The sequence below is a fragment of the Chiloscyllium punctatum genome, chromosome 26, assembly GCF_047496795.1.
Source record: "Chiloscyllium punctatum isolate Juve2018m chromosome 26, sChiPun1.3, whole genome shotgun sequence".
In the NCBI taxonomy this organism is placed as follows: Eukaryota; Metazoa; Chordata; class Chondrichthyes; order Orectolobiformes; family Hemiscylliidae; genus Chiloscyllium; species Chiloscyllium punctatum.
This window is the reverse complement of record NC_092764.1, coordinates 77276202-77298764: the sequence shown is the minus strand read 5'-3', so window position 1 is coordinate 77298764 and position 22563 is coordinate 77276202. Positions and strand designations below refer to the sequence as shown.

The 22563-nt window shown below is 40.6% G+C and overlaps 1 protein-coding gene across 3 annotated transcripts in view; it reads left to right on the top strand.

The window, feature by feature from the left end:
* Positions 1-22268, top strand: part of LOC140453193 (casein kinase II subunit alpha') — a 75026-nt gene extending 52758 nt beyond the window's left edge. The window contains exons 3-11 of one of the 3 annotated variants that reach the window (XM_072547702.1): positions 114-215; positions 2734-2784; positions 2950-2997; positions 4251-4334; positions 7345-7455; positions 9711-9812; positions 13743-13843; positions 18202-18350; positions 20060-22268. In XM_072547702.1, coding sequence (XP_072403803.1) covers positions 114-215; positions 2734-2784; positions 2950-2997; positions 4251-4334; positions 7345-7455; positions 9711-9812; positions 13743-13843; positions 18202-18350; positions 20060-20139 — 828 coding nt within the window. In that variant the 3' untranslated portion in view covers positions 20140-22268. Of the gene's footprint in view, positions 1-113; positions 216-2733; positions 2785-2937; positions 2998-4250; positions 4335-7344; positions 7456-9710; positions 9813-13742; positions 13844-18201; positions 18351-20059 lie in introns of all 3 variants that reach the window. The other 2 variants (XM_072547701.1, XM_072547703.1) reach the window with 2 other exon arrangements.
* Positions 22269-22563: the final 295 nt, after the last annotated feature.

Here is a 22563-nt window from a genome sequence, read left to right as displayed (position 1 = left end):
TTTAGAACTAAAGTATGCACTTATCAATTTTCCTTTGTGCTAAGATGTCAGCAAATCTGTTAAGCATCCTACCTTGTTAAAATTCATTTTAAACCTGTATATTAATTTTGCAGCCTGTTAAAAAGAAGAAAATAAAGCGGGAAATCAAAATATTAGAGAACCTCCGTGGAGGCCCTAACATCATCAAGCTGCTAGATGTTGTAAAGGACCCTGTGGTGAGTAACTGCTGTGGCTTGATCCAGATATTGATTTCAGCCTGAAACCTAATTGAAAGGTTGCATGCTTAGTTTGGTCAGCTTGGCTCAGTTGGTGCAACTTACACTTCCCTAACTCATTGCAATTTTAAGCCCCATGTCCACACATAGAGTCATAGAGATGTACAGCATGGAAACAGACCCTTCGGACCAACCTGTCCATGCCAACCAGATATTCCAACCCAATCTAGTCTGTGCAGCATATTCAAAGTTATACCCAGTGCAGTACAGACACAACGTTGTATTGTCCTTTGGGAAATGAAGACCCTGTTTTAGTTTGGATTAACACAAAAGATCTCATGATAATTAAAGAAGGTTGTATCTTTGCTCGTTGAGCTGGTAGGTTTGTTTTCAGACGTTTTGTCACCATGCTAGGTAACATCATTAGTGAGCCTCCGGTGAAGTGCTGTCCAATGTACTGTTTGTTACAGTCCTTGCATGGTATTTTGTAAATGACATTTGTTTTGCTGGTTGTTGGTATCCTTACAAACGAAGAAGGACATCACTTTGACTGGGACATCACATCCATCCTAGGACAGGCTAAATACACGTGCATGGGAGTTCCAAGAGGCCTGGTATGCAAACCAGAACTCTATCAATAAACACATCGATTTGGACCCCATTTACCAACCTCTGAGAAAAAGAACAGCAAATGATATCACTCACCTTCACAGACCAAGACACAGAAATAGAAAGCAGGACAGAACACCAGCACTTCACTGGAGGCTCACTGATGATGTTACTTAGCATGGTGACAAAACATCTGTAAACAAACCTGCCAGCTCAGTGAGCTAACTTACAACCTGAACTTCGATCTGAGCTACAAATCTTCTCAAAAATCACAATTAAAGCAGAGATTGGCTTTGTTCTCATATTCTCCTTCAGTTTACATCATCAAAAGCAGATTGGCTATTCATTTAATTGCTGTTTGTGGGATCTTAATGAGTGTAAAATGTAGGCTTGCATAAAGATATTTCGTAAAGTGATTCACTTTAACAGGGTAAGGCAGCATAACTTAATGTCTTTGATTTGAAAACTCCACTGATCCAACCCTACCTGCACCCATATTTTTCTGACCCAGCCCCATATCTATTACTGACTGCTCCAGGGGCCAATCTTTCTACCACTTCTTTTCTAATTAGTGTTTTGGGAATAAGAATTTTGCTGCATATTGTTCGTGGCCTTTTCAAGTTTTTTGGTTAGTGTTGAACAGAGGATAGCTGGTTCAATGTGGAGTGGGAATGCACATTGCTGCTGACACATTCCTCCCTGGGCATTTTTAATGCAACTCTCACATGGTGTTGTATGGCATTTGCAGTAATTGCAAAACTGGTCTGCTGCATTAGCTGACAAGCATTATTTGACTGAGGAATATAGGAGTGGGATATGATTTTTCAGAAAGCTGAACACTCTTAAAGAGATTAGGCTTGAAAAAACACAACTTGCATATATAGAATGAATTAGGCACACTATGCACAGGCAGTACTTGTCTTTTTTCACTCCTGCCCCATTTGCTGTCTTCATTCATATTGTTTCATCTTTAAAACAAAAACAAAGAACTGGCTAAGTTTCTGTGACCCAAATCCAAGCACCTAATGACCACATCTTGGCAATTACATAGTTCACCTACATAAACCATTGTAGTGAGGTTTGATCATGATTTATGTTTCATTGATTACAGAACCAAACTGTCAACACTGTGTCTAGTATACTTTCATGACCTAAGATTTTTATCTTCTGAACTTTTCATTCTATTCCAGAGTATTACTAAACCAGACTTTCTGTACAGAATTATTCCAGGTCATTCTTAGCCACAGGTTGGGCATCTGAAGAGTTACTATATTAAACAAAATCCATTCATCAATACAGGAGAAAGGAAGAGTTAACCTGAGCTGTGCTAGTTAAAGCAAAGTGCTGTACTGCAAATGTTGGAGATCAGAACTAAAATGGCGAATGCTGGAGGAACTAAGCAGTTCTGGCAGCATCTGGAGGGAGAGAAATATTTGAATCCACATGACTCCTCTTCAAGCAAACAAGAATCATATTGGGCTTGAGATGTTAACTCTCCACAGATACTACCAGTCTGGAGTTTCTCCAGCATTGTTTTTATTTATCTTGAGTGGCTACTGTTGTCACCTAGCAGTAAATTTGAGAACAGTATTGTGTTGTCAGGAGCTTGGGTGAAGGATTGCTGCACCACCTCTTCACTGAGATGGTACTTAATAATCCATCAAAAAACTAATCATGTCAATGCCTTGTCAAGTATACAACCTTGTGCAATCAAAGATTAATGTGATGTCTACTGTGGAAATGCATTTTCAACCACTGTGTCTTGCAATAGTTCATCTTGGCCACAGATGCAATGTGTATTGTTGGCTGAAACCTTTCTTGTTGATTGTTTGTGGTAGAGTTTCCTAAAGAGTTTCTGTCATGTTGCCTTTGTGCTGTACCTCATGTAATGGACTGTTTTTTTCCACAGTCAAGGACTCCAGCTCTTGTTTTCGAGCACATTGATAACACTGACTTCAAGGTGAGCTTGTAGGTGCAGTTGCATCTTATCTATTTCATTAAGATTACTGTTTAGTCCAGTAACAAACTGACAATGTTTTTACTCACTTATGCTAAATTTCCTTCCCCCTCCCTACCCAATATCACATCCCCCATCTTCTCTCTCTTTGTCTAGCAACTGTATCAGGTTTTGACAGATTATGACATACGGTTCTACATGTATGAAATATTAAAGGTGAGTTGAAAGCTAACTGATCATATAAACTGAGTAGTAATAGTGTTAGTTTATTTATGTTTTGGTACCCTTTGGGGTTATCTCCACTGTGTCAGTGCCCTGTCCACCATCAGTAATTGATGTGAGTCCTAAACTTCTCCCAATATCGATGTTTACTTCACTTGGTATCCAATGAGTGATTGACATTAAGTTGATGGGAGGCCACTCACTTCAGGATCAAGCAATTTATGCTTCATCTGGTGGTCTGGATGAATGGGTCTTATGAGACTGCTGTATAGAGAGCTAGCGTAGACTCTGGGCTGAATTGCTGCTTTCTGTGCTGAAATGATTTATAATCCATTAAATGACATCAGATGACTCTTCACTGCCCTCTTCTGTCATGATTTGGAGGTGCCGGTGTTGGACTGGAGTGTGCAAAGTTTAAAAATCTCAACACTAGGTTAGAGTCCAGCAGGATTAGTGGTGCTGGAAGAGCACAGCAGTTCAGGCAGCATCCAACGAGCAGCGAAATCGACGTTTTGGGCAAAAGCCCTTCATCAGGAATAAAGCCGGCTTTTGCCCAAAACGTCGATTTCGCTGCTCGTTGGATGCTGCCTGAACTGCTGTGCTCTTCCAGCACCACTAATCCAGTATTTGGTTTTCAGCATCTGCAGTCATTGTTTTTACCTAGAGTCCAGCAGGTTTATTTGGAAGCACAAATAAACATGTTGGGCTATAACCTGGTGTTGTGATTTTTTAAACTCTGTCATCGTATGCTGGTGCTTTAGTGGTTATTTTCTCACTATTGAAAGCGCGTATGCTGGGCTCCACACTGGACAAAATGTTAAATCTATCATTTCATTCTTGTAAGCAATGCTGACTTATAAGCAAGGATAAACTGAAAGAGGTCAATTCTGATTTTTTTGGGGGGATTTAATCTTAAAGCCTTTTTGTCTAAGCTTGAAGGGAATATGAATACATTTAAAAAGAAAGGTATAATGATTAGTTGTAGGATTTCCCAGAATGAGCCATCCATGCAGAACGTCCTCATCTACATTAATATGATAATTTGGAAGCTAGTTTCTTCAGGAAGGAGGATGTTCTGATATTAACCATTCCAAGTTGCTGTGTTTCAAAGTACTGGAGGTTATTTTAAGGCATGGAGGATGTTTCTCAGTTTGACTTGATAGCAGAGTAAGTGGGACAAAAGCTGTGGAATGAAATTGGGAAATTATGCAAAAATAATAACAAGTTTAAAACTCTTCTCCCCGCAGGCCTTGGATTACTGCCATAGTATGGGCATTATGCATAGGGACGTGAAACCACATAATGTGATGATCGACCATGCCCAGAGGAAGGTATGGGCTGACTGCAGGTTTGACTGTTTTATGGTGGGGGTGTGTCATCGTGAGCAGCAAAATGTGTGCGAACATTTGGTGTTAACTGAAATGTGTTCTATGACTCACTTTCTCCACAGTATTGTAGCATCGGGCTGCTACTTGAAGGTTACATTGAGCTTCTGATGAGATGTTGTCAATTAAATTGAAATTTACTGTTTCCAGTTTTCTGGTGGTAAACAAAGAGGGCTGCTGCAGCAGGGAGCTGATCAGATGGCTGACAAATGGAGTCTGTAGCAAGTTATATCACCCAGTTACTAGTCATTTAAGATCAGTTTGCCAGCTCCCCTCTTTGAGTAGTTTTCTTTAGATTATTTGCTTTCTACTGAAGGGCATGTTTAATCAAAAAGGGATGAAAAGTATTTTCTCTTTGGAACTTGTTGCTGAACCACACCAGTGAATTGGTAGATCTGCTCATTCTAATCTCCACCTTGTGAAACTGAAGTAAGAGATCAATTTTCTTGGCTTTATTTTCTGCTTTCTCCTTGATTCAGCGTTCCACTGTGTCCCATATATATCAATATCATTTTAAAGCACGTTTAGTTCTATCTAATTGACATTTCAGATTGATAACCTTATTCTTGTGAAGAATACTTGTGGGAAACGATTTTGGAGAAGATTTGTATTTCAGTTTGTGGATCCGGTTGTAAGTTTGCACACTGAGCTGGTAGATTTGTTCTCAGATGTTGCATCACCATGCTCGGTAACATCATCAGTGAGCCTCTAATAAAGCGCTGGTGTTCTGTCCCACTTGCTATTTGTGTGTCTTAGTCTGTTGTGGTGTTTGACATCACTTCCAGTTCTTTTTCTGAGAGGTTGGTGAATGGGGTACAAATCGATATATTTGTTAATGGAGTTCTAGTTGAATGCCAGGCCTGTAGGAATTCCCGTGTGTGTCTCTCTTTTGCCTGTCCCAGGATGGATGTATTGTCCTCGTGGAACTTGTGTCCCTCTTCATCTGTGTCCGGATACTAGTGATAGTTGGACAAGTCTTTTGGTGGCTAGTTGGTGCTCATGTCTCCTAATGGCTAGTTTCCTGCCGGTTTGTCTAATGTCATGTTTATTGCAGTCTTTGCAGGGTATTTTGTACTTGACGTCTGTTCTGCTGGTTGTTGGTTTTTTTTAGATTAGATTAGATTAGATTACTTAGTGTGGAAACAGGCCCTTCGGCCCAACAAGTCCACACCGACCCTCCGAAGAGCAACCGACCCAGACCCATTCCCCTACACCTAACACTGGCAATTTAGCATGGCCAATTCACCTAACCTGCACATCTTTAGACTGTGGGAGGAAACTGGAGCATCCGGAGAAGTCTGGGGTCTTTTAAATTCATCAGGAGCTGTTTCAGTGTGTTGGTAGGTTTTGTGGGCTGTCATAATACCAAGGGCCCTAGTGGTCTGGTCGTCATCTCCCAGACGTCTTTGTTTGGCAGGGTGTCCAGAGTCTCTGGGCGTGTTGTGTCGTCTTGTTTAGGTATATTGTGTAAGAATTGGCAGACTACGCTTATTAGGTACCTGTTGTTCCTGAATATGTTGTACAGGTGTTCTTGCTCTGCTTCTCCTAGTCCCTAGGTGCTGTAGTGTTTTTTGTCTTGTTTAAGTAATGTCCTGATGCAGCTTGGTTTGTGGGTGTTGATATGATTGCTCCTGTACTTGAGTATCTGGTCAGTGTGTGTGACTTTCCTGTAAATGCTGGTCTGTAGCTCTCCATTGGCTTTGCGTTCTACTGTGACATCTAGGAAGGGGAGTCTGTTGGTCTCCTCTTGTTGACCTTTTATAGTTTTAAGGACGTTGTTTGTGTTTGTGGGTTTTTTTCTAGTTTGTTGCGATCATGGTGACCAAGGTGTCATCCTCATAGCGGACCCAAAGCTTGGACTGGGTCTTGGGAAAGGCTGTTTGTTTTAACCTCTGCATAACTACTTCTGCCTGATATTGGTGATCTCATTGGTATCCTGTTGATTTGTTTGTAAATCTTGTAGTAGAAGGTGAAGAGGGTTATGAGGCACAGGTCTACTAGTTTGAGGATGCTGTCCTTGCTGATGGAGTTAGTGCTGTCAAGTGTTTGTTGTTGGTTCATCCAGCAGTGAGGCCAATGTTTCTTTTGGCTCAGGTAATGTTTATCGATGTGAATAGGGCCATCGTGTCGAAGGAAATCATGACCACCTCGTTCTCTACCTTGGTGTCTTTGATGTTAAGGAATTCCTACATAGAGTGGCTTGAGTCTTCTACTAGGTGTTTCAGTTTGCATTGCAGTTCCTTTGCTAATCTGTATGACAGTGTACTGGGAAGTGAGACTTTGGGACTGAGGGGGGGGGGGGCGGTGGGGGCCCTTGTTTATGTACCTTTGGTAATCCAAAGAAATGGGATGTGTTGGATCCTTTAGGTTTCATTCTTTTGGAGGTCTCTTGTTAATTTCAGCTGTTTTATGAAGTCTCCTCAGGGGATGCTGTAATATGGTTTTCTAGCTGTGGAGTTGGGTCCATCGCCACCTGTTGGTATCTGCGAGTAGTGTGTTTGCTTTTTCAATGTACCAGCAGCAAACATTACATTGGACAGACGGGCAGGAAACTAGCCACCAGGATACATAAGCACCAACTATCACTAGTACCCATACATAGATGAAGGAAAACATCAGTTCGACTGGGACAATACATCCATCCTGGGACAGGAGAAACAAAGACATGCACGGGCATTTAACTGTATTAACAAACATCAATTTGGACCCCATTTCCCAACCCTTCAAAAAGAACCAGACTTGATATCACCCACCACAACAGACCAGGACACACAAATAGCAAACAGGACAGATGTTACCTAGCATGGTGACGAAACATCTGAGAGCAAATTTACCAGCTCAGCGAGCAAACCTACAACCTGAGTTGTGGGAGAAGTGGACTGTTAAAATTTGAGCAATAAAATTGCATGTAGCATTGATTTACCAGCTAATATCTGATTACTAATTTTCTCTACAGCTTCGGTTGATTGACTGGGGACTGGCTGAGTTTTACCATCCTGAACAGGAGTACAATGTTAGAGTAGCCTCCAGGTACTTCAAAGGTCCTGAGCTGCTAGTTGACTACCAGGTACAATCAAGATACAGGATTTATCCTGTTTTACACTCCACGGTCATTAGAATATCTTATTGAGGGAGAAGTGTATGGAAGTAGTGTACGATTTCTGTACTGAGGTTCTCTGCATTTGTCTCCTTTTTTTAATGTCATCCTTGCAGTCAGTGAAAAAAGAACATGAAATAGAAGCTCTGTTGGGTAAAGCCCTTCAATACTGTTCCACTGTTTAGTGCATGGCTGATCTTCTGTCTCCCTTTCTGGCATGCTCTCCTTATACCTTGATCAAAAATATCTTTCTCAGCCTTGCTCAACCATGTCACATTTACAATCTACTGAGGCTGAGAATTCGAAAGACTCTTTCTTCTAATTGAAGAAACTTCTCATTTCAATCTTGAATCATTAATCCCTTATCCTGGGTCTAACCCTGTATTCTCGATTCTTCAGCCACCCCCTCTATCCTGTCAAGCTCCTACAGAATCTTGTAGGTTTCAAAGAGATCACCTTTCCTTCTTCAAAACCTCAAATCTACACCCCATTTACTCTACCTCTCCTCTTTAAACAACCTTCTCAACACAGTGGCCATTCTAGTGAACCTTGGATGTACCACCTCCAAAATAAGTACGCTTTCCCTTAACATATACACTTTCTCTTAAATGGCTCAAAGTAGGTCCAGATGTGGTCTCAAAAGTCCAGTGCAGTAGTACATATTAGAAATAGGAGCAGGTGTAGGCTATTCGGCCCCTTTGAACCTGCCCCACTATATTCTGTAATGTCATAGCTGTTTTGCTCCAGGCCTCAACCCTCTTTCATACCAGCTGCTCATAGCCCTTAATTTCTCTATTTCAAATATCTATCCACCTGTACCTCCTCTTTAAATACTTTCATTTATTAGCCTCCATAATTCTCTGGGTTAGAGCATTCCATATATTCTCTACTGAGAGAAAGTCATTTGCATGTCTATCTTAAATGAATGTTCCCTAATTCTGTAGCTTTTTTTAAAATTGTGCACTCCATTCCAGTGACAATGACCTCCATGCTGTTGACCACCTTGATTGCTTGTGGTGTTTACAGATGGAAATTATGTTCCTTGTACAATTGCACCCAAGTTTCTGAACACTAATGGTTAAAAGTTTCAAGGCCTTTTAATTTAAAAAAAAACTGCTGTTCTAATTTTATCAGCAAAGTGGTTAAACTCTTCCCCACGTTATGCTCCTTTTGTAAAGAATTAATCACTCATGCCCTTTGCTGGTAAGGCTATCCGTAAATGTCCCAGACAGCAGTTAAGAATTAACCAAACTGCAGTGGGTATAGGATTCGATCTGTACAGAACCTGTTCGTCAGACCAGGTGAGGATGGCAGAAGGAACATTAATGAATCAGATGTGTATCATCACTAGTTACGTTTTCTTAATTCATTATTTTTGAAACTGAATTCAAATACCCTCTGTTTCCATGGTAGGATTCAAACCCATGTTCTAAGAGCATTAACCTGCGGTTCTGGATTACATGTTCAGTAACATTATCTCTGTGCCATTGCAATTGTCTTGTCCACTCAACCTGTCTATATTTCTTTGGAGCTCCTCTATATCCTTCTCACCATTTATATTCACATTCAACTTTGTTGCCAACAACCTTGAATGCATTACTCATGGTTTTTTTCATCCAAACCACTGAATGTTAATTATAAATGCTGAGATAACAACATTGTTTCTTGAAGCACTGCACTAGTTCTTAAAAGTCTTGTTTAACTTGACTGACTGCTTCCTGTCTGTTAACTCATTCTCCATCCATAGTAATAAATTGCCCCAATCTCTGAGCTCTTAAATTTCATATTAATCTTTCTGTAGCACCTTATTGAATACCTATTTGAAATTCAAGTATGTTCTGTCTTCTAACATATTTGTTACATGCTCAGAAAATCTTACTATATTGTCCAACTCTATGTTGACTTTGTCTGATGACACTGATTTCCTAAATGTATTGTTTGGGCTTCCTTCAGAATATATTCCAGCATTGTCCCTTAACTTCTCCTGAGATATAATGTACTTCAACTGGATAATATCTTTCCATTTGATCCTTCCCATCTCAAATACAGGAACTAGAGCAAGACATGTTTATATGGGGCATATGTATTTTTTTAAATAGGACAGATATAATGCTGTCGTTTAAAACCGATATCTGCCTTGTGATTTCATATAACTGTTCGGATGCAGACCTTTTGATACCTAAGTCTGCGACTCACCAGTCCCTTTGCACCCTTTCCTTTTACAGATGTATGATTATAGCTTGGATATGTGGAGTTTGGGCTGTATGTTGGCCAGCATGATCTTCCGTAAGGAACCTTTCTTCCATGGACATGATAATTATGATCAGGTAAAGTTTTGGACATCTAACAGTAATAGCTGTAAGAAGATGAAGGCTGAAAATCAGCTGACACTTAAAACAATAAATTAGAGCTGTTATCTTGGATATCTTGCAGAGTAGAGCAAGCATCTAGTTGCAACGCGTCAGTACAATTGCATCAAGAATTTCTTCATCAGAAGTCAGTAAAGGGTCAGGCCTGAAAGGCCTATTTGTTGTTTTGAAGTTATTTACCAACAGTTGTAGTAATTTCATTTGATTACCTTCCAAACTCTAATACAGGGTTGAAAACTCTTTCTTTGTATCAGTATTATCTTTTGAACAAAATTCAGTTTTATAATCTGAATACCACCTTCCATGTCCTTCACCCACCTGCACACCTTGTAGGCCCTGTTATGACATAGGCTGTTTTTAGTACAACCAACTCATTTTCACTTACTTATGGTCCCCATTATCTGTTGTTTTTTTTCCTCTCTTGAGCATACTATCACTCCTTTGCCTTGCTGACTGTCTCTTACTTACTCACTCACTCTTAGCTCCATCTTCCTCATCCACTTGTTCCTTTTCTCACCCCACCACCACATTTCCTAACCACACTCAGTTCAGAAGGGTCACTGGGCTTATAACATTAACTCTGCTTTCTCTCCACAGATCCTGCCAGACTTGTTAGAGTATCTCCAGCAGTTTTTGCTTTTGTTTCAGATTTCCAGCTTCCACAATTCTTTAAATTGAAATAAAACAAAGTCAATTATATTTGAAAATGAACAACCCATGCATCTTATCGCAGGCAATTCAAAAGTTGAAGACTGGTTTCATAATACTTCCTTCAGACCTGATACTTCACTGACTTCTGAAGAAAAGTAATTGCTTGTTATTTTGTTAGTTGTTTAGTCCTCTGAGAATTCACGGTTAGAGAAAACTGCGTGAGTCTTTAGCTTTTCTGTTTCCCTTTCTAGCAATGCATTTCTGCATCTGGACAGATTAAGTGTGATGAAAGGTAGTTTTATTTTCTGGACTTGACAATATTTGTTTTTCATTAAATATGTGGAAGCTCTTGCAGACTTGGAGCTGAGTGCCGAACTGGCTCATTTGCTGTCCATGACTGAGGCTGTGAAGGCAAACAGACCATTTACCACATCTGCATGCTTACTTTCAACAACTGGTGTACAAGGGTACCCAGGTCTCCTTTTCCCAGTCTATCGCCATTTCAAGTAGCAATGTGCCTGCCTGTTTTTGCTTCCAAAGTGGACAATCTCATTTATCAAAATTTATTCTTCCTCCTCCATGCATTTATCTACCTATTCAACTTGTCCAAATTATACTCTTGTCCTCCTCACAGCTCACCCTTCCACCCAGTTTTGTGTTGTTTGCACGCTTGAGGATATTATATTTGGTTCCCTAATCTAAAAGTTCAAGTAAACCACGTCCACTAGAACTGCCTTATCAACTTGTTAAATCCTTTAAAAATTCCAATGTATTTGTCAAGCATGATTTCCCTATTGACTGTGATCTGATTTCCAAGTTCTGTGCTATTAGATCTTTTGATTTGGACTCTACTGTTTTCCCCAATTCTTCTGCCTCTGCTGCATCTGCTCCCAGGAAGAGCAATTCAACTCCAGGACATCCCAAATGGTCTTCTATTTCAAGGACCACAGTTTTCCCTCCCACGTGGTCAACAATGCAAAAGGTGTAAAACCTGTGCCCACACCCCTTCCCACCAACCACCCCCAACCCCTCTCCAAGGCCCCAAAGGATCCTTCTACATCTGGTTTTCCTGCACCTAAACACATCATCTAAAGTGTTCATTGTTCTTGATGCAGAGAGGCAGGATGCCAACTTGCAGAATGTTTCAGGGAACATCTCTGGGACACACTCATCAAGCATCTCCACTGACCTGTGGCCAACCACTTCAATTCCCTCTCCCATTCCATGCAAGTCCTGGGCGGCCTTCCACCACCAAATCCGAGCTACCCGATTCCTGGACAAAGAATGCCTCATTTTCCGCCTTGGGACCCTCCAACCACATGGCATCAACGTCCAACTTCACCAACTCCCTCATCTCCCCTCCACCACCTCATCCCAGATCCAACCCTCCAATTCAGCAACGACCTCTTGAACTGTCTTACCTGTCCATCTTCCTGCCCACTTATCCACTCCACCCTCCCCTCTGACCTATTGCCATCACCCCCACCTATCGCCTTCCCAGCCTTACCTTTCTATTTAAGGGTGGGTAAGCCCCACCCTTACCTTCCTATTTAACTTTCAGCCCCTTCTCCTGCCCAATGCGCCCCCCCCAAATCCTGATTAAGGGCTTAGGCCTGAAATGTTGATTCTCCTACTCCTCAGGTTGCTACCTGACCAGCTGTGCTTTTCCAGTGCCACACTTCTCAACTCATAGGAAAGCATCTAAATATTAAATTCTAAAACTGTTCAAGGGGTTTGTCTCTCTTTCGCTTTAGGGCTCTATGTTACGAATGTTAGTATTATTGAATGTTGTGTTATGAGATTGATTCCAAGTTGACTACTTTGATACTTGCAAATCCTGACAATTGCAGTTTAAAAATATTGAAGCATTGGGTTTGCTATGGTGTTGCAGACAAAGGAGTTCTCTTTTATGTGGGAGACTGTTGTACACCTGTGCTTAAATATGCCCTGAACAAGAAGAATAGAAGGGAGAAACCAAGAAGTCTTGGTTAGAATGTGGATTAGATTAGATTCCCTACCGTATGGAAATAGACCCTTCAGCCCAACAAGTTCTCACCCACCCTCCGAAGAGTAATCCATCCAGACTATTCCCTATTTACTAATGCACTTAACACAATGGGACAATTTAGCTTGGCCAATTCACTTGACCTGCACATCTTTGGACTGTGGGAAGAAAGCAGAGCACCTGGAGGAACCCACGCAGACACTGGGAGAATGTGCAAACTCCACACAGACAGTTGTCCAGGGTGGGACTCTAACCGGGTCCCTGGCGCTCGGGCAGCAATGCTAACCACTGAGCCACGGTGTCACTCTGTGTTAATGTTTAGGCTCAATTGTAGCATTCTTGGTTGCTTCCTTAACATTGGCAGATGTAAAGATGTCTTCTCTTTAGCTCAAAGGAGTGTTTTTGGATCACAGTTAGTTTTGCCAGGCAATTCCTGACTTTGAAGGTGTTGTATGATCTAGCTAAGGTTAGATTACATTCGTTTAGATTCCCTACAGTGTGGAAACAGGCCCTTCGGCCCAACCAGTCCACACCAGCCCTCCAAAGAGTGACCCACCCAGACCCATTTCTCTCTGACTAATGCACCTAACACTGGGCAATTTAGCATGGCCAATTCACCTGACCTGCTCAGCTTTGGACTGAGAGGAAACCGGAACACCAGGAAGAAATCCACGCATACACTGAGAATGTGCAAACTCCACACAGACAGTCACCAAGGCTGGAATCGAACCTGGGACCCTGGTGCTGAGGCAACAGTGCTAACCACTGAGCCAAAGGTTAATAGTTTATAGAACATACGTAAAACAGCACAGTACAAGCCCTTCAGCCCTCAATGTTGCACCGACCTGTGGAATCAGTCTGAAGCCCATCTTACCTACAGTGTTCCATTTTCATCCATGATGTTTTGTTCTCAAAATTGATTACTGACTAACCTGATTCTCCAATTTCTGTATTAAGAAAATCAATTTGAACCAATGGCAGCTGTGTACAGATTTGGTAATGAAGTTCTCTTTTAGTAAAAATTTATTGGTTCTGGCTATTTTCTCAAACCACTGACTCCCTAGAGATACTGAGGAGTGCTATATAATTATCTTGCCATTGAAGTAAATATTGTCAGCTGTGCTACATGGTTCCAAGTGACCCTGTTGAAAGCTGGTAAATGATGGATCACATTGGTCTGATCATCATTACATGTATCAGTATATTAAATCAATTCCATGTTTATCTTCCAGCTTGTTCGTATTGCCAAGGTTTTAGGAACTGATGAATTGTTTGACTACCTCAAGAAATATCACATTGAACTGGATCCTCGATTTAATGATACTTTGGGCCAGTGAGTAGTAGAATTAAAATTAATCATTAAAAATACTTGTTAACCTGAAGCACTTGTTCCCTGTGACCTGATATTTAAGTGCACATCTTTTGCAAGGGGAAGACAGAAGTACTGAAAAGTTCACTTCAGAACAATCTGTATTATCAAGCGAGTTAGGGCTTCAAATGTTTAGACATGATTCCTAAATTTGAATTAAATTTTGGGCAAATAGTGACTTAGAGAAATCGGGAGCCATCAGTCTGGGTTCTGTAAACTCTCATGAAGTGGAGAGTTAAGAAAGATGATCCTTAAGATAGCACAGCACACTTTTGTCGACTGGAACAAATTCCTTCTTAGTAAATGGTTACTGTTCAGATCTGGTAAGGGTGCAGGAAACACCTAAATTAAATCTAAGTCAACTTCATGTATTCTGTTCATTTAATGAAGAATAGTGCATTTTATAAATTCACTATATGGCCAAAACATGATACATTGTCACTTAGTAATGCAGAGCTTGAAAATGCTGTAACAGGGGATGCTGTTGAAGCTTTGTCTTGTGTTCACCAGAACAAATGCATGAAATTTGATACTTTAGAACGTAGGTTTGATATCCAGACGTTTCATTACCTGGCTAAGTAACGTCATCAGTGGCGACCTCTAAGTGAAGCAAAGCTGTTGTCTCCTGCTTTCTATTTATATCTTTCTCCTGGATGGGGTTCCTGGGGTTTGTGGTGATGTCATTTCCTGTTCGTTTTCGAAGGGGTTGATAGGATGGCTGTGTTTGGCCAGAAATCTGAACCACCTTACCATACATCAAAGAAGTTTCAGAAATGACATCCAGGCTACTAAGACCCCTCGGAATCCTAGTAGCACACAAACCCACCAACACTCTCAAACAAAAACTAACAAACTTAAAAGACCCAGTACAACCCATGGACCAAACCAACGTCGTCTACAAAATTCCATGCATGAACTGCCACAAATACCAGGTAGGACAAGCAGGAAGAAAGTTAGCCACCAGGATACACGAACACTAGCTAGCCACAAAAAGACACGACCCTCTCTCCCTCGTAGCCCTACACACGGATGAAAAAAAACACCATTTCGACTGGGACAACACATCTATCCTGGGACAGGCTAAGCAAAGACATGCCAGAGAATTCCTAGAGGCCTGGCACTCCAACCACAACGCCATAAACCAACACATAGATCTAGATGCCACCTATCAACCCCTCCGAAAACGAACAGGAAATGACATCACCACAAACCCCAGGAACCCTATCCAGGAGAAAGATATAAATAGAAAGCAGGAGACAACAGCTTCGCTTCACTTGGAGGTTGCCACTGATGATGTTACCCAGCCAGGTAATGAAACATCTGGATATCAAACCTACAGCTCAGTGAGCAAACCTACACCCTAAACCTCAACCTGAGCTACAAACCTTGCAAATTTGATACTATTGCACAATTCTTCATGACTGCTAGTCTGTTGTTTAATTGGTCAGTGCATTCAGCTAAGTAAAAGATTGATGTTTCAAGACCATCCAGGGTGGAGTTGTCATTATTTTCACTCTACCTGCTTGTGGGGCTTGGGTAGGGGAAAATTTGTTATATATGTCCAGGATGGTTTTCTTGTAACAGTGTGTAAATAGGCCCTCAAGGAAAAGGGCCACATTAGGGCCTGGTACTGGGGAATGAGCCTGGCCAGGTGATCGAGGTTTGTGGAAGAGCAGTGACCATAATTCTAAGTTTTTTTTTTATAACTTATGGATAAGGATAAGAGTAGTCTTCGGGCGAAAGTATTAATTTGAGGGAAGATTAACTACCGCAATATTAAAAACTCTGAAATATAGACAGGGACAGCGGTTTGAGGGTAAATCCTCTTCTGGCCTATGAAAACCTTCTAAAGGCCAGTTGATTGGAGTTCAGGACCAGCATCATCCTGTGAAAGTGAAGGATAAGTATGGCAAGGTTTGGGAATCCTGGGTGATGCGAGAAATTGAGAGTTTTGTAAAATGAAAGAAGGCATATGAAAGGTTTAGGAAACTGAAGACCGAGCCCGTGAAGAATACTAAGGTAGCAGGAAAGAACTCAAACAAGGAATTAGGAGAGCTAAAAAGGGCCACAAAATGATGTTGGCAAACAGGATTAAGGAACATCTCAAGATTTTTTATATAAAAGAAACACGAGGGTAGCTTGGGAAAGGGTAAGAGAATTTGAGTGAAGCCAAAGGAAGTGGGTGAGGTCATTAATGAAAACTTTACATCAGTATTCACAAAGGAGAAGGATGTAGTAGAGTCTCAGAAGTTGATATTCTGGGAAATGTCAGTGTTAAAAAAAAAAGTGTTAAGTACTTTAAAAGGCATTAAGGTAGACAGGTCCCCAGAACCTGATGGGATCTATCTCAGAATGCTGAAGGAGGAAATTGCTGGAGCTTTGAAGAAAATCTTTAAAACCTCTTTAGTTATGGGAGAGGTCCAGAGGACTGGAGAATAGCCAATGTTGGTTTGTTTAAGAAGGGCAACAGAGATAATCTGGGAAATCGCAGGCCACTGAGCCCTATGTCAATGGTAGGGAAATTATTGCAGGAGATTCTTTGGGACAGGCTTTTTATGTACATTTGGAGAAATATAGACTACTTAATGATATTCAGCATGATTTTGTAGGAGGGTAGCACCTCAAACTTGATTGAGTAGTTTTGAGGAAGTGACAAAGGTGATTGAGGGATCGGTGGCAGATGTTGTCTATGTGGATTTTAGCAAAGCATTTGATAAGGTCATGGCTGGCTTATACAAAAGGTGATGTCACATGGGATCTGTGGTGAGATGGATACAGAACTGGCTTGGACATAAACAGTAGCAGTGGAAGGGTGTTTTTCTGACTGGAAATCTGTAACTATGGGTGTTCCACAGGGATCAGTGCTGGGACCCCTGCTGTTTGTAATATAATAAATGATTTGGAGGAGAATGTAGGTGGTTTGATTATTAAGTTTGTGGATGGCACGAAGATTGGGGGAGCTGCGGATATTAAGGATTGCTGGAGGAGACAGTAGGATACAGATAGGTCGGAGACTTAGGTAGAGAAATGGCAGATGGACTTTAATTTGGACAAACTTAAGTTGATGCATTTTGGAAGACCTAATGCAGGAGGGAACTACACAGTAAATGTTGCAACAACATAGGGTATTAGGCATACAGGTCCACAGTTCCCCTGAAAGTGGCAACACAAATGGATAAGGTAGTCAAATAGGTACATTGCATACTCTCCTTCGGTTGGGGCACAGAGTTTAAAAATTGGCAGGTCAGGCTGCAGCTCTATCCACAGACCCTTCAATCCAACCAGTCCGTGCTGTACAATAATTCCAAACTAAACTAATCCCACCTGCCTTCTCCTGGCCCCTATCCCTCCAAACCTTTCCTATTCATGTACTTAACTAAAGTGTTTTTTTTAAGTATTGTAACTGTACCCGCATCCACCACTTCCTCAGGAAGTTCATTCCACACGCGAATCACTTTGTTTTGAAACAGAAATTGCCCTTCATATCTTTAAATTTCTCTCCTCTCACCTTAAACATATGTCCCCTACTCAGGAAATTTCCTATCTTAGGGAAAAGACACCTCCTATTAGCTCTAATGTAAACCCCTCATGATTTTATCAATCTTTATAAGATGTCAATCTCCTATGTTCCAGTGAGAAAAGTCCCAACCTGTCTAGCCTTTCTTTATTTGAAATATTGCGTACAGTTCTGGTTGCCATGAAGGATGTAGAGGCACAGAAGCAGTTTGCCAGGATGTTGCCTGGTTTGGAGGGTATTAACCGTGAACGAAGAGATTGAACAAACTTTGTTTTCTCTTGAATGTCAGAGGCTGATTGTCCTGATGAAAATTTTTTAAAAGATTATTAGAGGCATGGATAGAATCGGATAGTGGGGCTCTCTCTTCCATGGTAGAAAGGTCATTTGCTACATGACGTAGGTTTAAGATAGAAAGAGGAAATTTAAAGGAGATTTGAGAGGCAAGTTTTTTACATGGGCAGTGGTGCGCCAGAGGAAGTGGTAAAAGCAGATACAATAACAACTAAGAGTCATCTTGACAGATATATGAATAGACAGGGAGTAGAGGGATATGCACTTGTGTAAAGGCCAAAGGTTTTTTAGTTTTGAAAGCCATCATGTGTTCGCGCAGTCTTGGTGGACCAAAAGGCCTGTCTGTACCTGTGCAATACTTTGTTCTTTGACTGCAAGTTACAAAGCGTCATATGCAGTCTTTTTTTTGACTAAATTAAAGTCTTAATTATTCTCGAATAAGTTCAGTGTTAGTGTTGTCATTAACTTCAACTAAAGCTATAAACTTTCTAATGAATCACCCACTATTCTTCAGACATTCTCGAAAGCGCTGGGAGCAGTTCATTCATAGTGAGAATCGGCACCTGGTCAGCCCGGAGGCCTTAGATTTGTTGGACAAACTTCTTCGCTATGATCATCAGCAGAGGCTTACAGCTAAGGAAGCAATGGAGCATCCCTACTTCTGTAAGTATGAGCAAGAATGTTGATCTGCAGCTTTACAGAGATCTGTCTAAGCTCAGGGATATTCATGGGAGTCATCTATTTTCTTTGGTTATACTATGTTTCTCGTTTGGGTGGAGAGGGGAGTTTCTCATACTTTGTCCAATCCCTCTATTCAGATCACAAATTCAGTTGACGATGCTGTTGTAGTGAGAGCAAATAATCAGAAGAAAGATAGACTTGCATAACTATAGCATTTCTTTTTACAAGCACCAGCTATTTCCAAGCTCTTTAATGTTTTAATATTTTTGAGCTGTAGTCATGACTAGACATGACAGCCAGCTAGCATGCAGCAAACTGCCATGGACAATAATGTGGTAAAGATGAGGTGTGTGTTCTTACGTCAATTGAGGGATAAATCTAGGACACAACATTGGGAAAAAACCATAACTTTTGTTCACATCAGTGCCAGATTTCTTTAACATCCACCTGAAAGCACAGGTGTCCTAGGTTTACAATCTTAACTATAAACAGCTCCTCCAATTTTGCAGGAATCCTTCAATATTACACTGGTGTGTGTCAGCCTTTTATTTGCTGAAGTCTTAATGTTGGATTGGAATCTACAGTTTCTGACTTGGGTGTGTGTGCTACCCACTGAACAATGGCATACACTTATTGAAGAGTGTGACCCTATCTCACTTCCCAGATATCCCTGTTCCCACTGAGTTAAAACTTGCCCAGCACCCCCCACCTTGGAGAAGGCAGTAAATAGTCAGTCTTCCTTTGTGCATCCAGACTGATTTTAAACTGGTGCGTAACAATTATTGGGCAGGTCAGTGATCTGTCAGTGACTTTCAGATAACCAGAAACTGAGCCACAAAATACTGGTAGACAACCCTTTATCCGAAAAACTCCAAAATCTGAAGGTTTTTTGTGAAGTTGTTATCTCATTAACAAGATTATTTGGTGTGCAAATAGTTAACCCAACTCTACACCCACTCGATGTGTGTCACTCAGATATAATGTGCGGGGGCATGGCCCAGCACTGCAGGCCTCAGTTCTGTCTCCGGGTCCGTTACTCCGTGAGCCTGCTGTTTGGTAAGATATTTTAAGAATTTCATCATTGAACTGACACTTATTCTGAAATTCGAAAAATTCCAAATTCCAAAAACCAGCTGGTCCTGAGCATTTTGGATAAAGGATTGTGTACCTGTACTATGAAATATGAGACAGGAGTGGATTGTGGCTGTCACTCAGTTGGTTAACTGTTCCACCTAGGAATGGAGCAATTTCAGAGTAATACAAAACAAGTACCTGTTTTCTGAAAAGTATCCTAATGCTCTTGTTGCCCTTTTATATGTTAGGAGTATATCGCATTTTCTTGGGAGTCCATAAATATTGATCCATGTTAAAGAACCATTGGTTTGTCAGAAACCCTGTTGGTATCTGAATATAACTTTAAAAAGTGGCTCTGAATACTTTTAGTCATTGCTTCCCTGTTGTGGGAGCTATTAAGGATAATTCCTTTACATTGACATATAGTATTTTTCTAATGGCAGTTCAGAAATATGAAGATTCTGTCTGTCATTTTATCCCCCACTGCAGTTTCATTAACAAGGATTCTTGAGTCTGTTGACTAGTGGGTTGCAGTAGTTGGTTTGGAGCATCACTATTGACAGCCAGCAGTTATTTCAAGTGATTTGTTTATTCCTCTCATTCCTTGCCCATCTCAGATCCAATAATCAAGGAGCATTCGGATGGTGCTCGGAGTAACAGCTCACATGTGCCCAGTGTTTCTGCAGCTGTACGATGAATCCTTCTGCTGTCAGCACAATTCATACTGCAAGACGATGAGTTACAGGTTTTACAGGGGAGACATTGGGCAAAGAAGAGCTATCACAGTCTAGGAATGTGAACTTGTGACTGCAGCTACACAGGTGACCATGGCTTACCCTAAATCCAGTGGCAACACTCTTCTACATCCATTTATTTTAGATTTCCATTTATGTTTCAGAGAGAATTACAACTTAATAGATATTTTGGTTCTGAAATTAAATGTTTTTGTATATTTATATATTTTTTTTGTATTGTAATAAAATACCTAGAATGTGTTCAATTACCAGATTTCCTCGTGTTGTCCTTTCTCCCCATCTTGTTTCTGTAAATATTTATCCAATTTGCCAAATGCAGTTAATATCTTTAAAAGAAAAGCTATAATGAGCTCAAGGTTCTGAGCTGCTCATGAACAGTCCATCGTTGGGTACGTGCTTTTTTATTTAATCCAACCTCTGTTTAAAGTCGCACTGTCTTATCTCCAGGTGATTCTAATCAATTCCAGGTCTCTTTTGTAAAATTCAAACTTTGTTGGTATCTTTGGGCAGGTGTGCCCTGTAACTGCTCATTCTCTGGTAATGATTCAGATGAATTTTCTAGCTATTATTTGATGCCTTGAGTTGCTCTCTTGTTCACACCATCAGTCTTGGCTGTACAGTGTTCCTTAATATTACAATGATCTGTGGATAAGCAAGGCAGATTTGGTGGAAAGGGGAACTCTATCCAAAGTGATGCTGAGTGCCATTATAACCTACTACAGGTTGTAACAATAAAGCAGCAGTACGATATTCTAAAAAAGTTTAACTAACTTGATTGGAATGGAGCTAATAACTTGAGCACAGAAGGTATCATTTGATGTTTCTGCTACAGTTCCATGTCCTGGGCTGATGCTGACCAGTGTTTTTATTCGCAGACGGTGTTTCCCTGGAGGCTTCAAAAATGCCACACTCACCAAAGTGCACGTTTTTACAACCAATTGCTGGAAATGTATGGGATCCAAGAGAGAATACAGAGAGCTGTGCAGGCACATCATTCACAAAACAAAAACTGAATAGTTTAGATTTTTGTTCCAAAAAATTTTGTTGAGACAATCTATTAAATGCCATACAAAAAAAAACAACTGTACAGAGTGGGCCTGGGCTATAGCAGGTGACACAATCGCAGTGTAGCAAAGGAGCTGAAGACATACCAATGGGTAGAAGGAAGACAGGGGTAGCCACAAAAAACTACACTTTGTATATATGATATGGGCTATGGCCTGGATGAAAATATTACAACTTTGTTTGGGGAAAAAAAAACTACGGGTGCTAGAAAATATGCTTGACCGTGTGCAGGGAAAAGTATGTGAAGTACAAATGGTTGGAGCGCTTGCCAAAAGAAAAAGCATGAGAATGTTTACAAATTGTACAGTTGTTAATTGCAGTAACATGGTAAATTGTTCCATTACAACTTTCATCTAAGGCAAACTGCTGTGTACCTGATGCTAAATCCAATCAATTCAGTACTGCAGTGTACAGATTGGGAAATCCTGATCCAGACAACATTCAACCCTTTTCAAAGGGTTAAGGGAAAATTTCTGTTGGCTAATATTTAAAAGAAAACCCTTGCATGTTGATTTTAATTTTTTTTAAAAATCTGCATGGGGTATGACTTTTTCAAATTTTGCTCCTGACAAACTAATTACAATCTCAATTGAAACATATTTGCTGCTTTAGTAACAGAGGCTGTGTTAAAGCACTTGTAAGTAATGGAACTTTATCCTTCGCAGATCCCACGCAATCACTGAGTGTGACCCACTTCATTAAGGTTTGTTTATCCAAATTGGCCAAGCAAATGAAATTATTTTTTCTGAACCCATTTGCTACAATCTAGTGCATGGTGTAGTGCAAAACTGTGCTTCATTTTAACCGTGTATCAGTCAGTTGACTTGTTTGTGTGGGGTTGGTGCGATGATGTGATGTACCCAATTGATGACAGCTACCATTCTAAGACCCAAGTTAACAAAATAAATAAAACATGGAGTTATTGGCATTGTATGCAAGTGTGTCTGGATTAATACAAGTACTGTAATTTTTGTTTATTCAGAATAAAAACATTGAGCAAATGTAAGTATTCTATGGTTCTTTTGTCAAAGAAAACGAACTCCTTAATTTTTGTTCTCTGTATCACCCACGTTTGATGTGGTTTTAAATTGGTCATGATTTGAACTAAAGTACCCTGAGTTTGACCATTTTGGATATCTCTGTGGTTACAGTAAATATCATGGGTTTTTAAAAATAAGCTCGCTATTCTGTGCTCTATGAATCTCTGGCTATGGGAATTGAATAAGAGAGCAAGAGTAAGTCTATAGAAAGGAAGCTCTTTTAAAGACTGCTTCATCATGCATATATAGCATGTCAGTAAT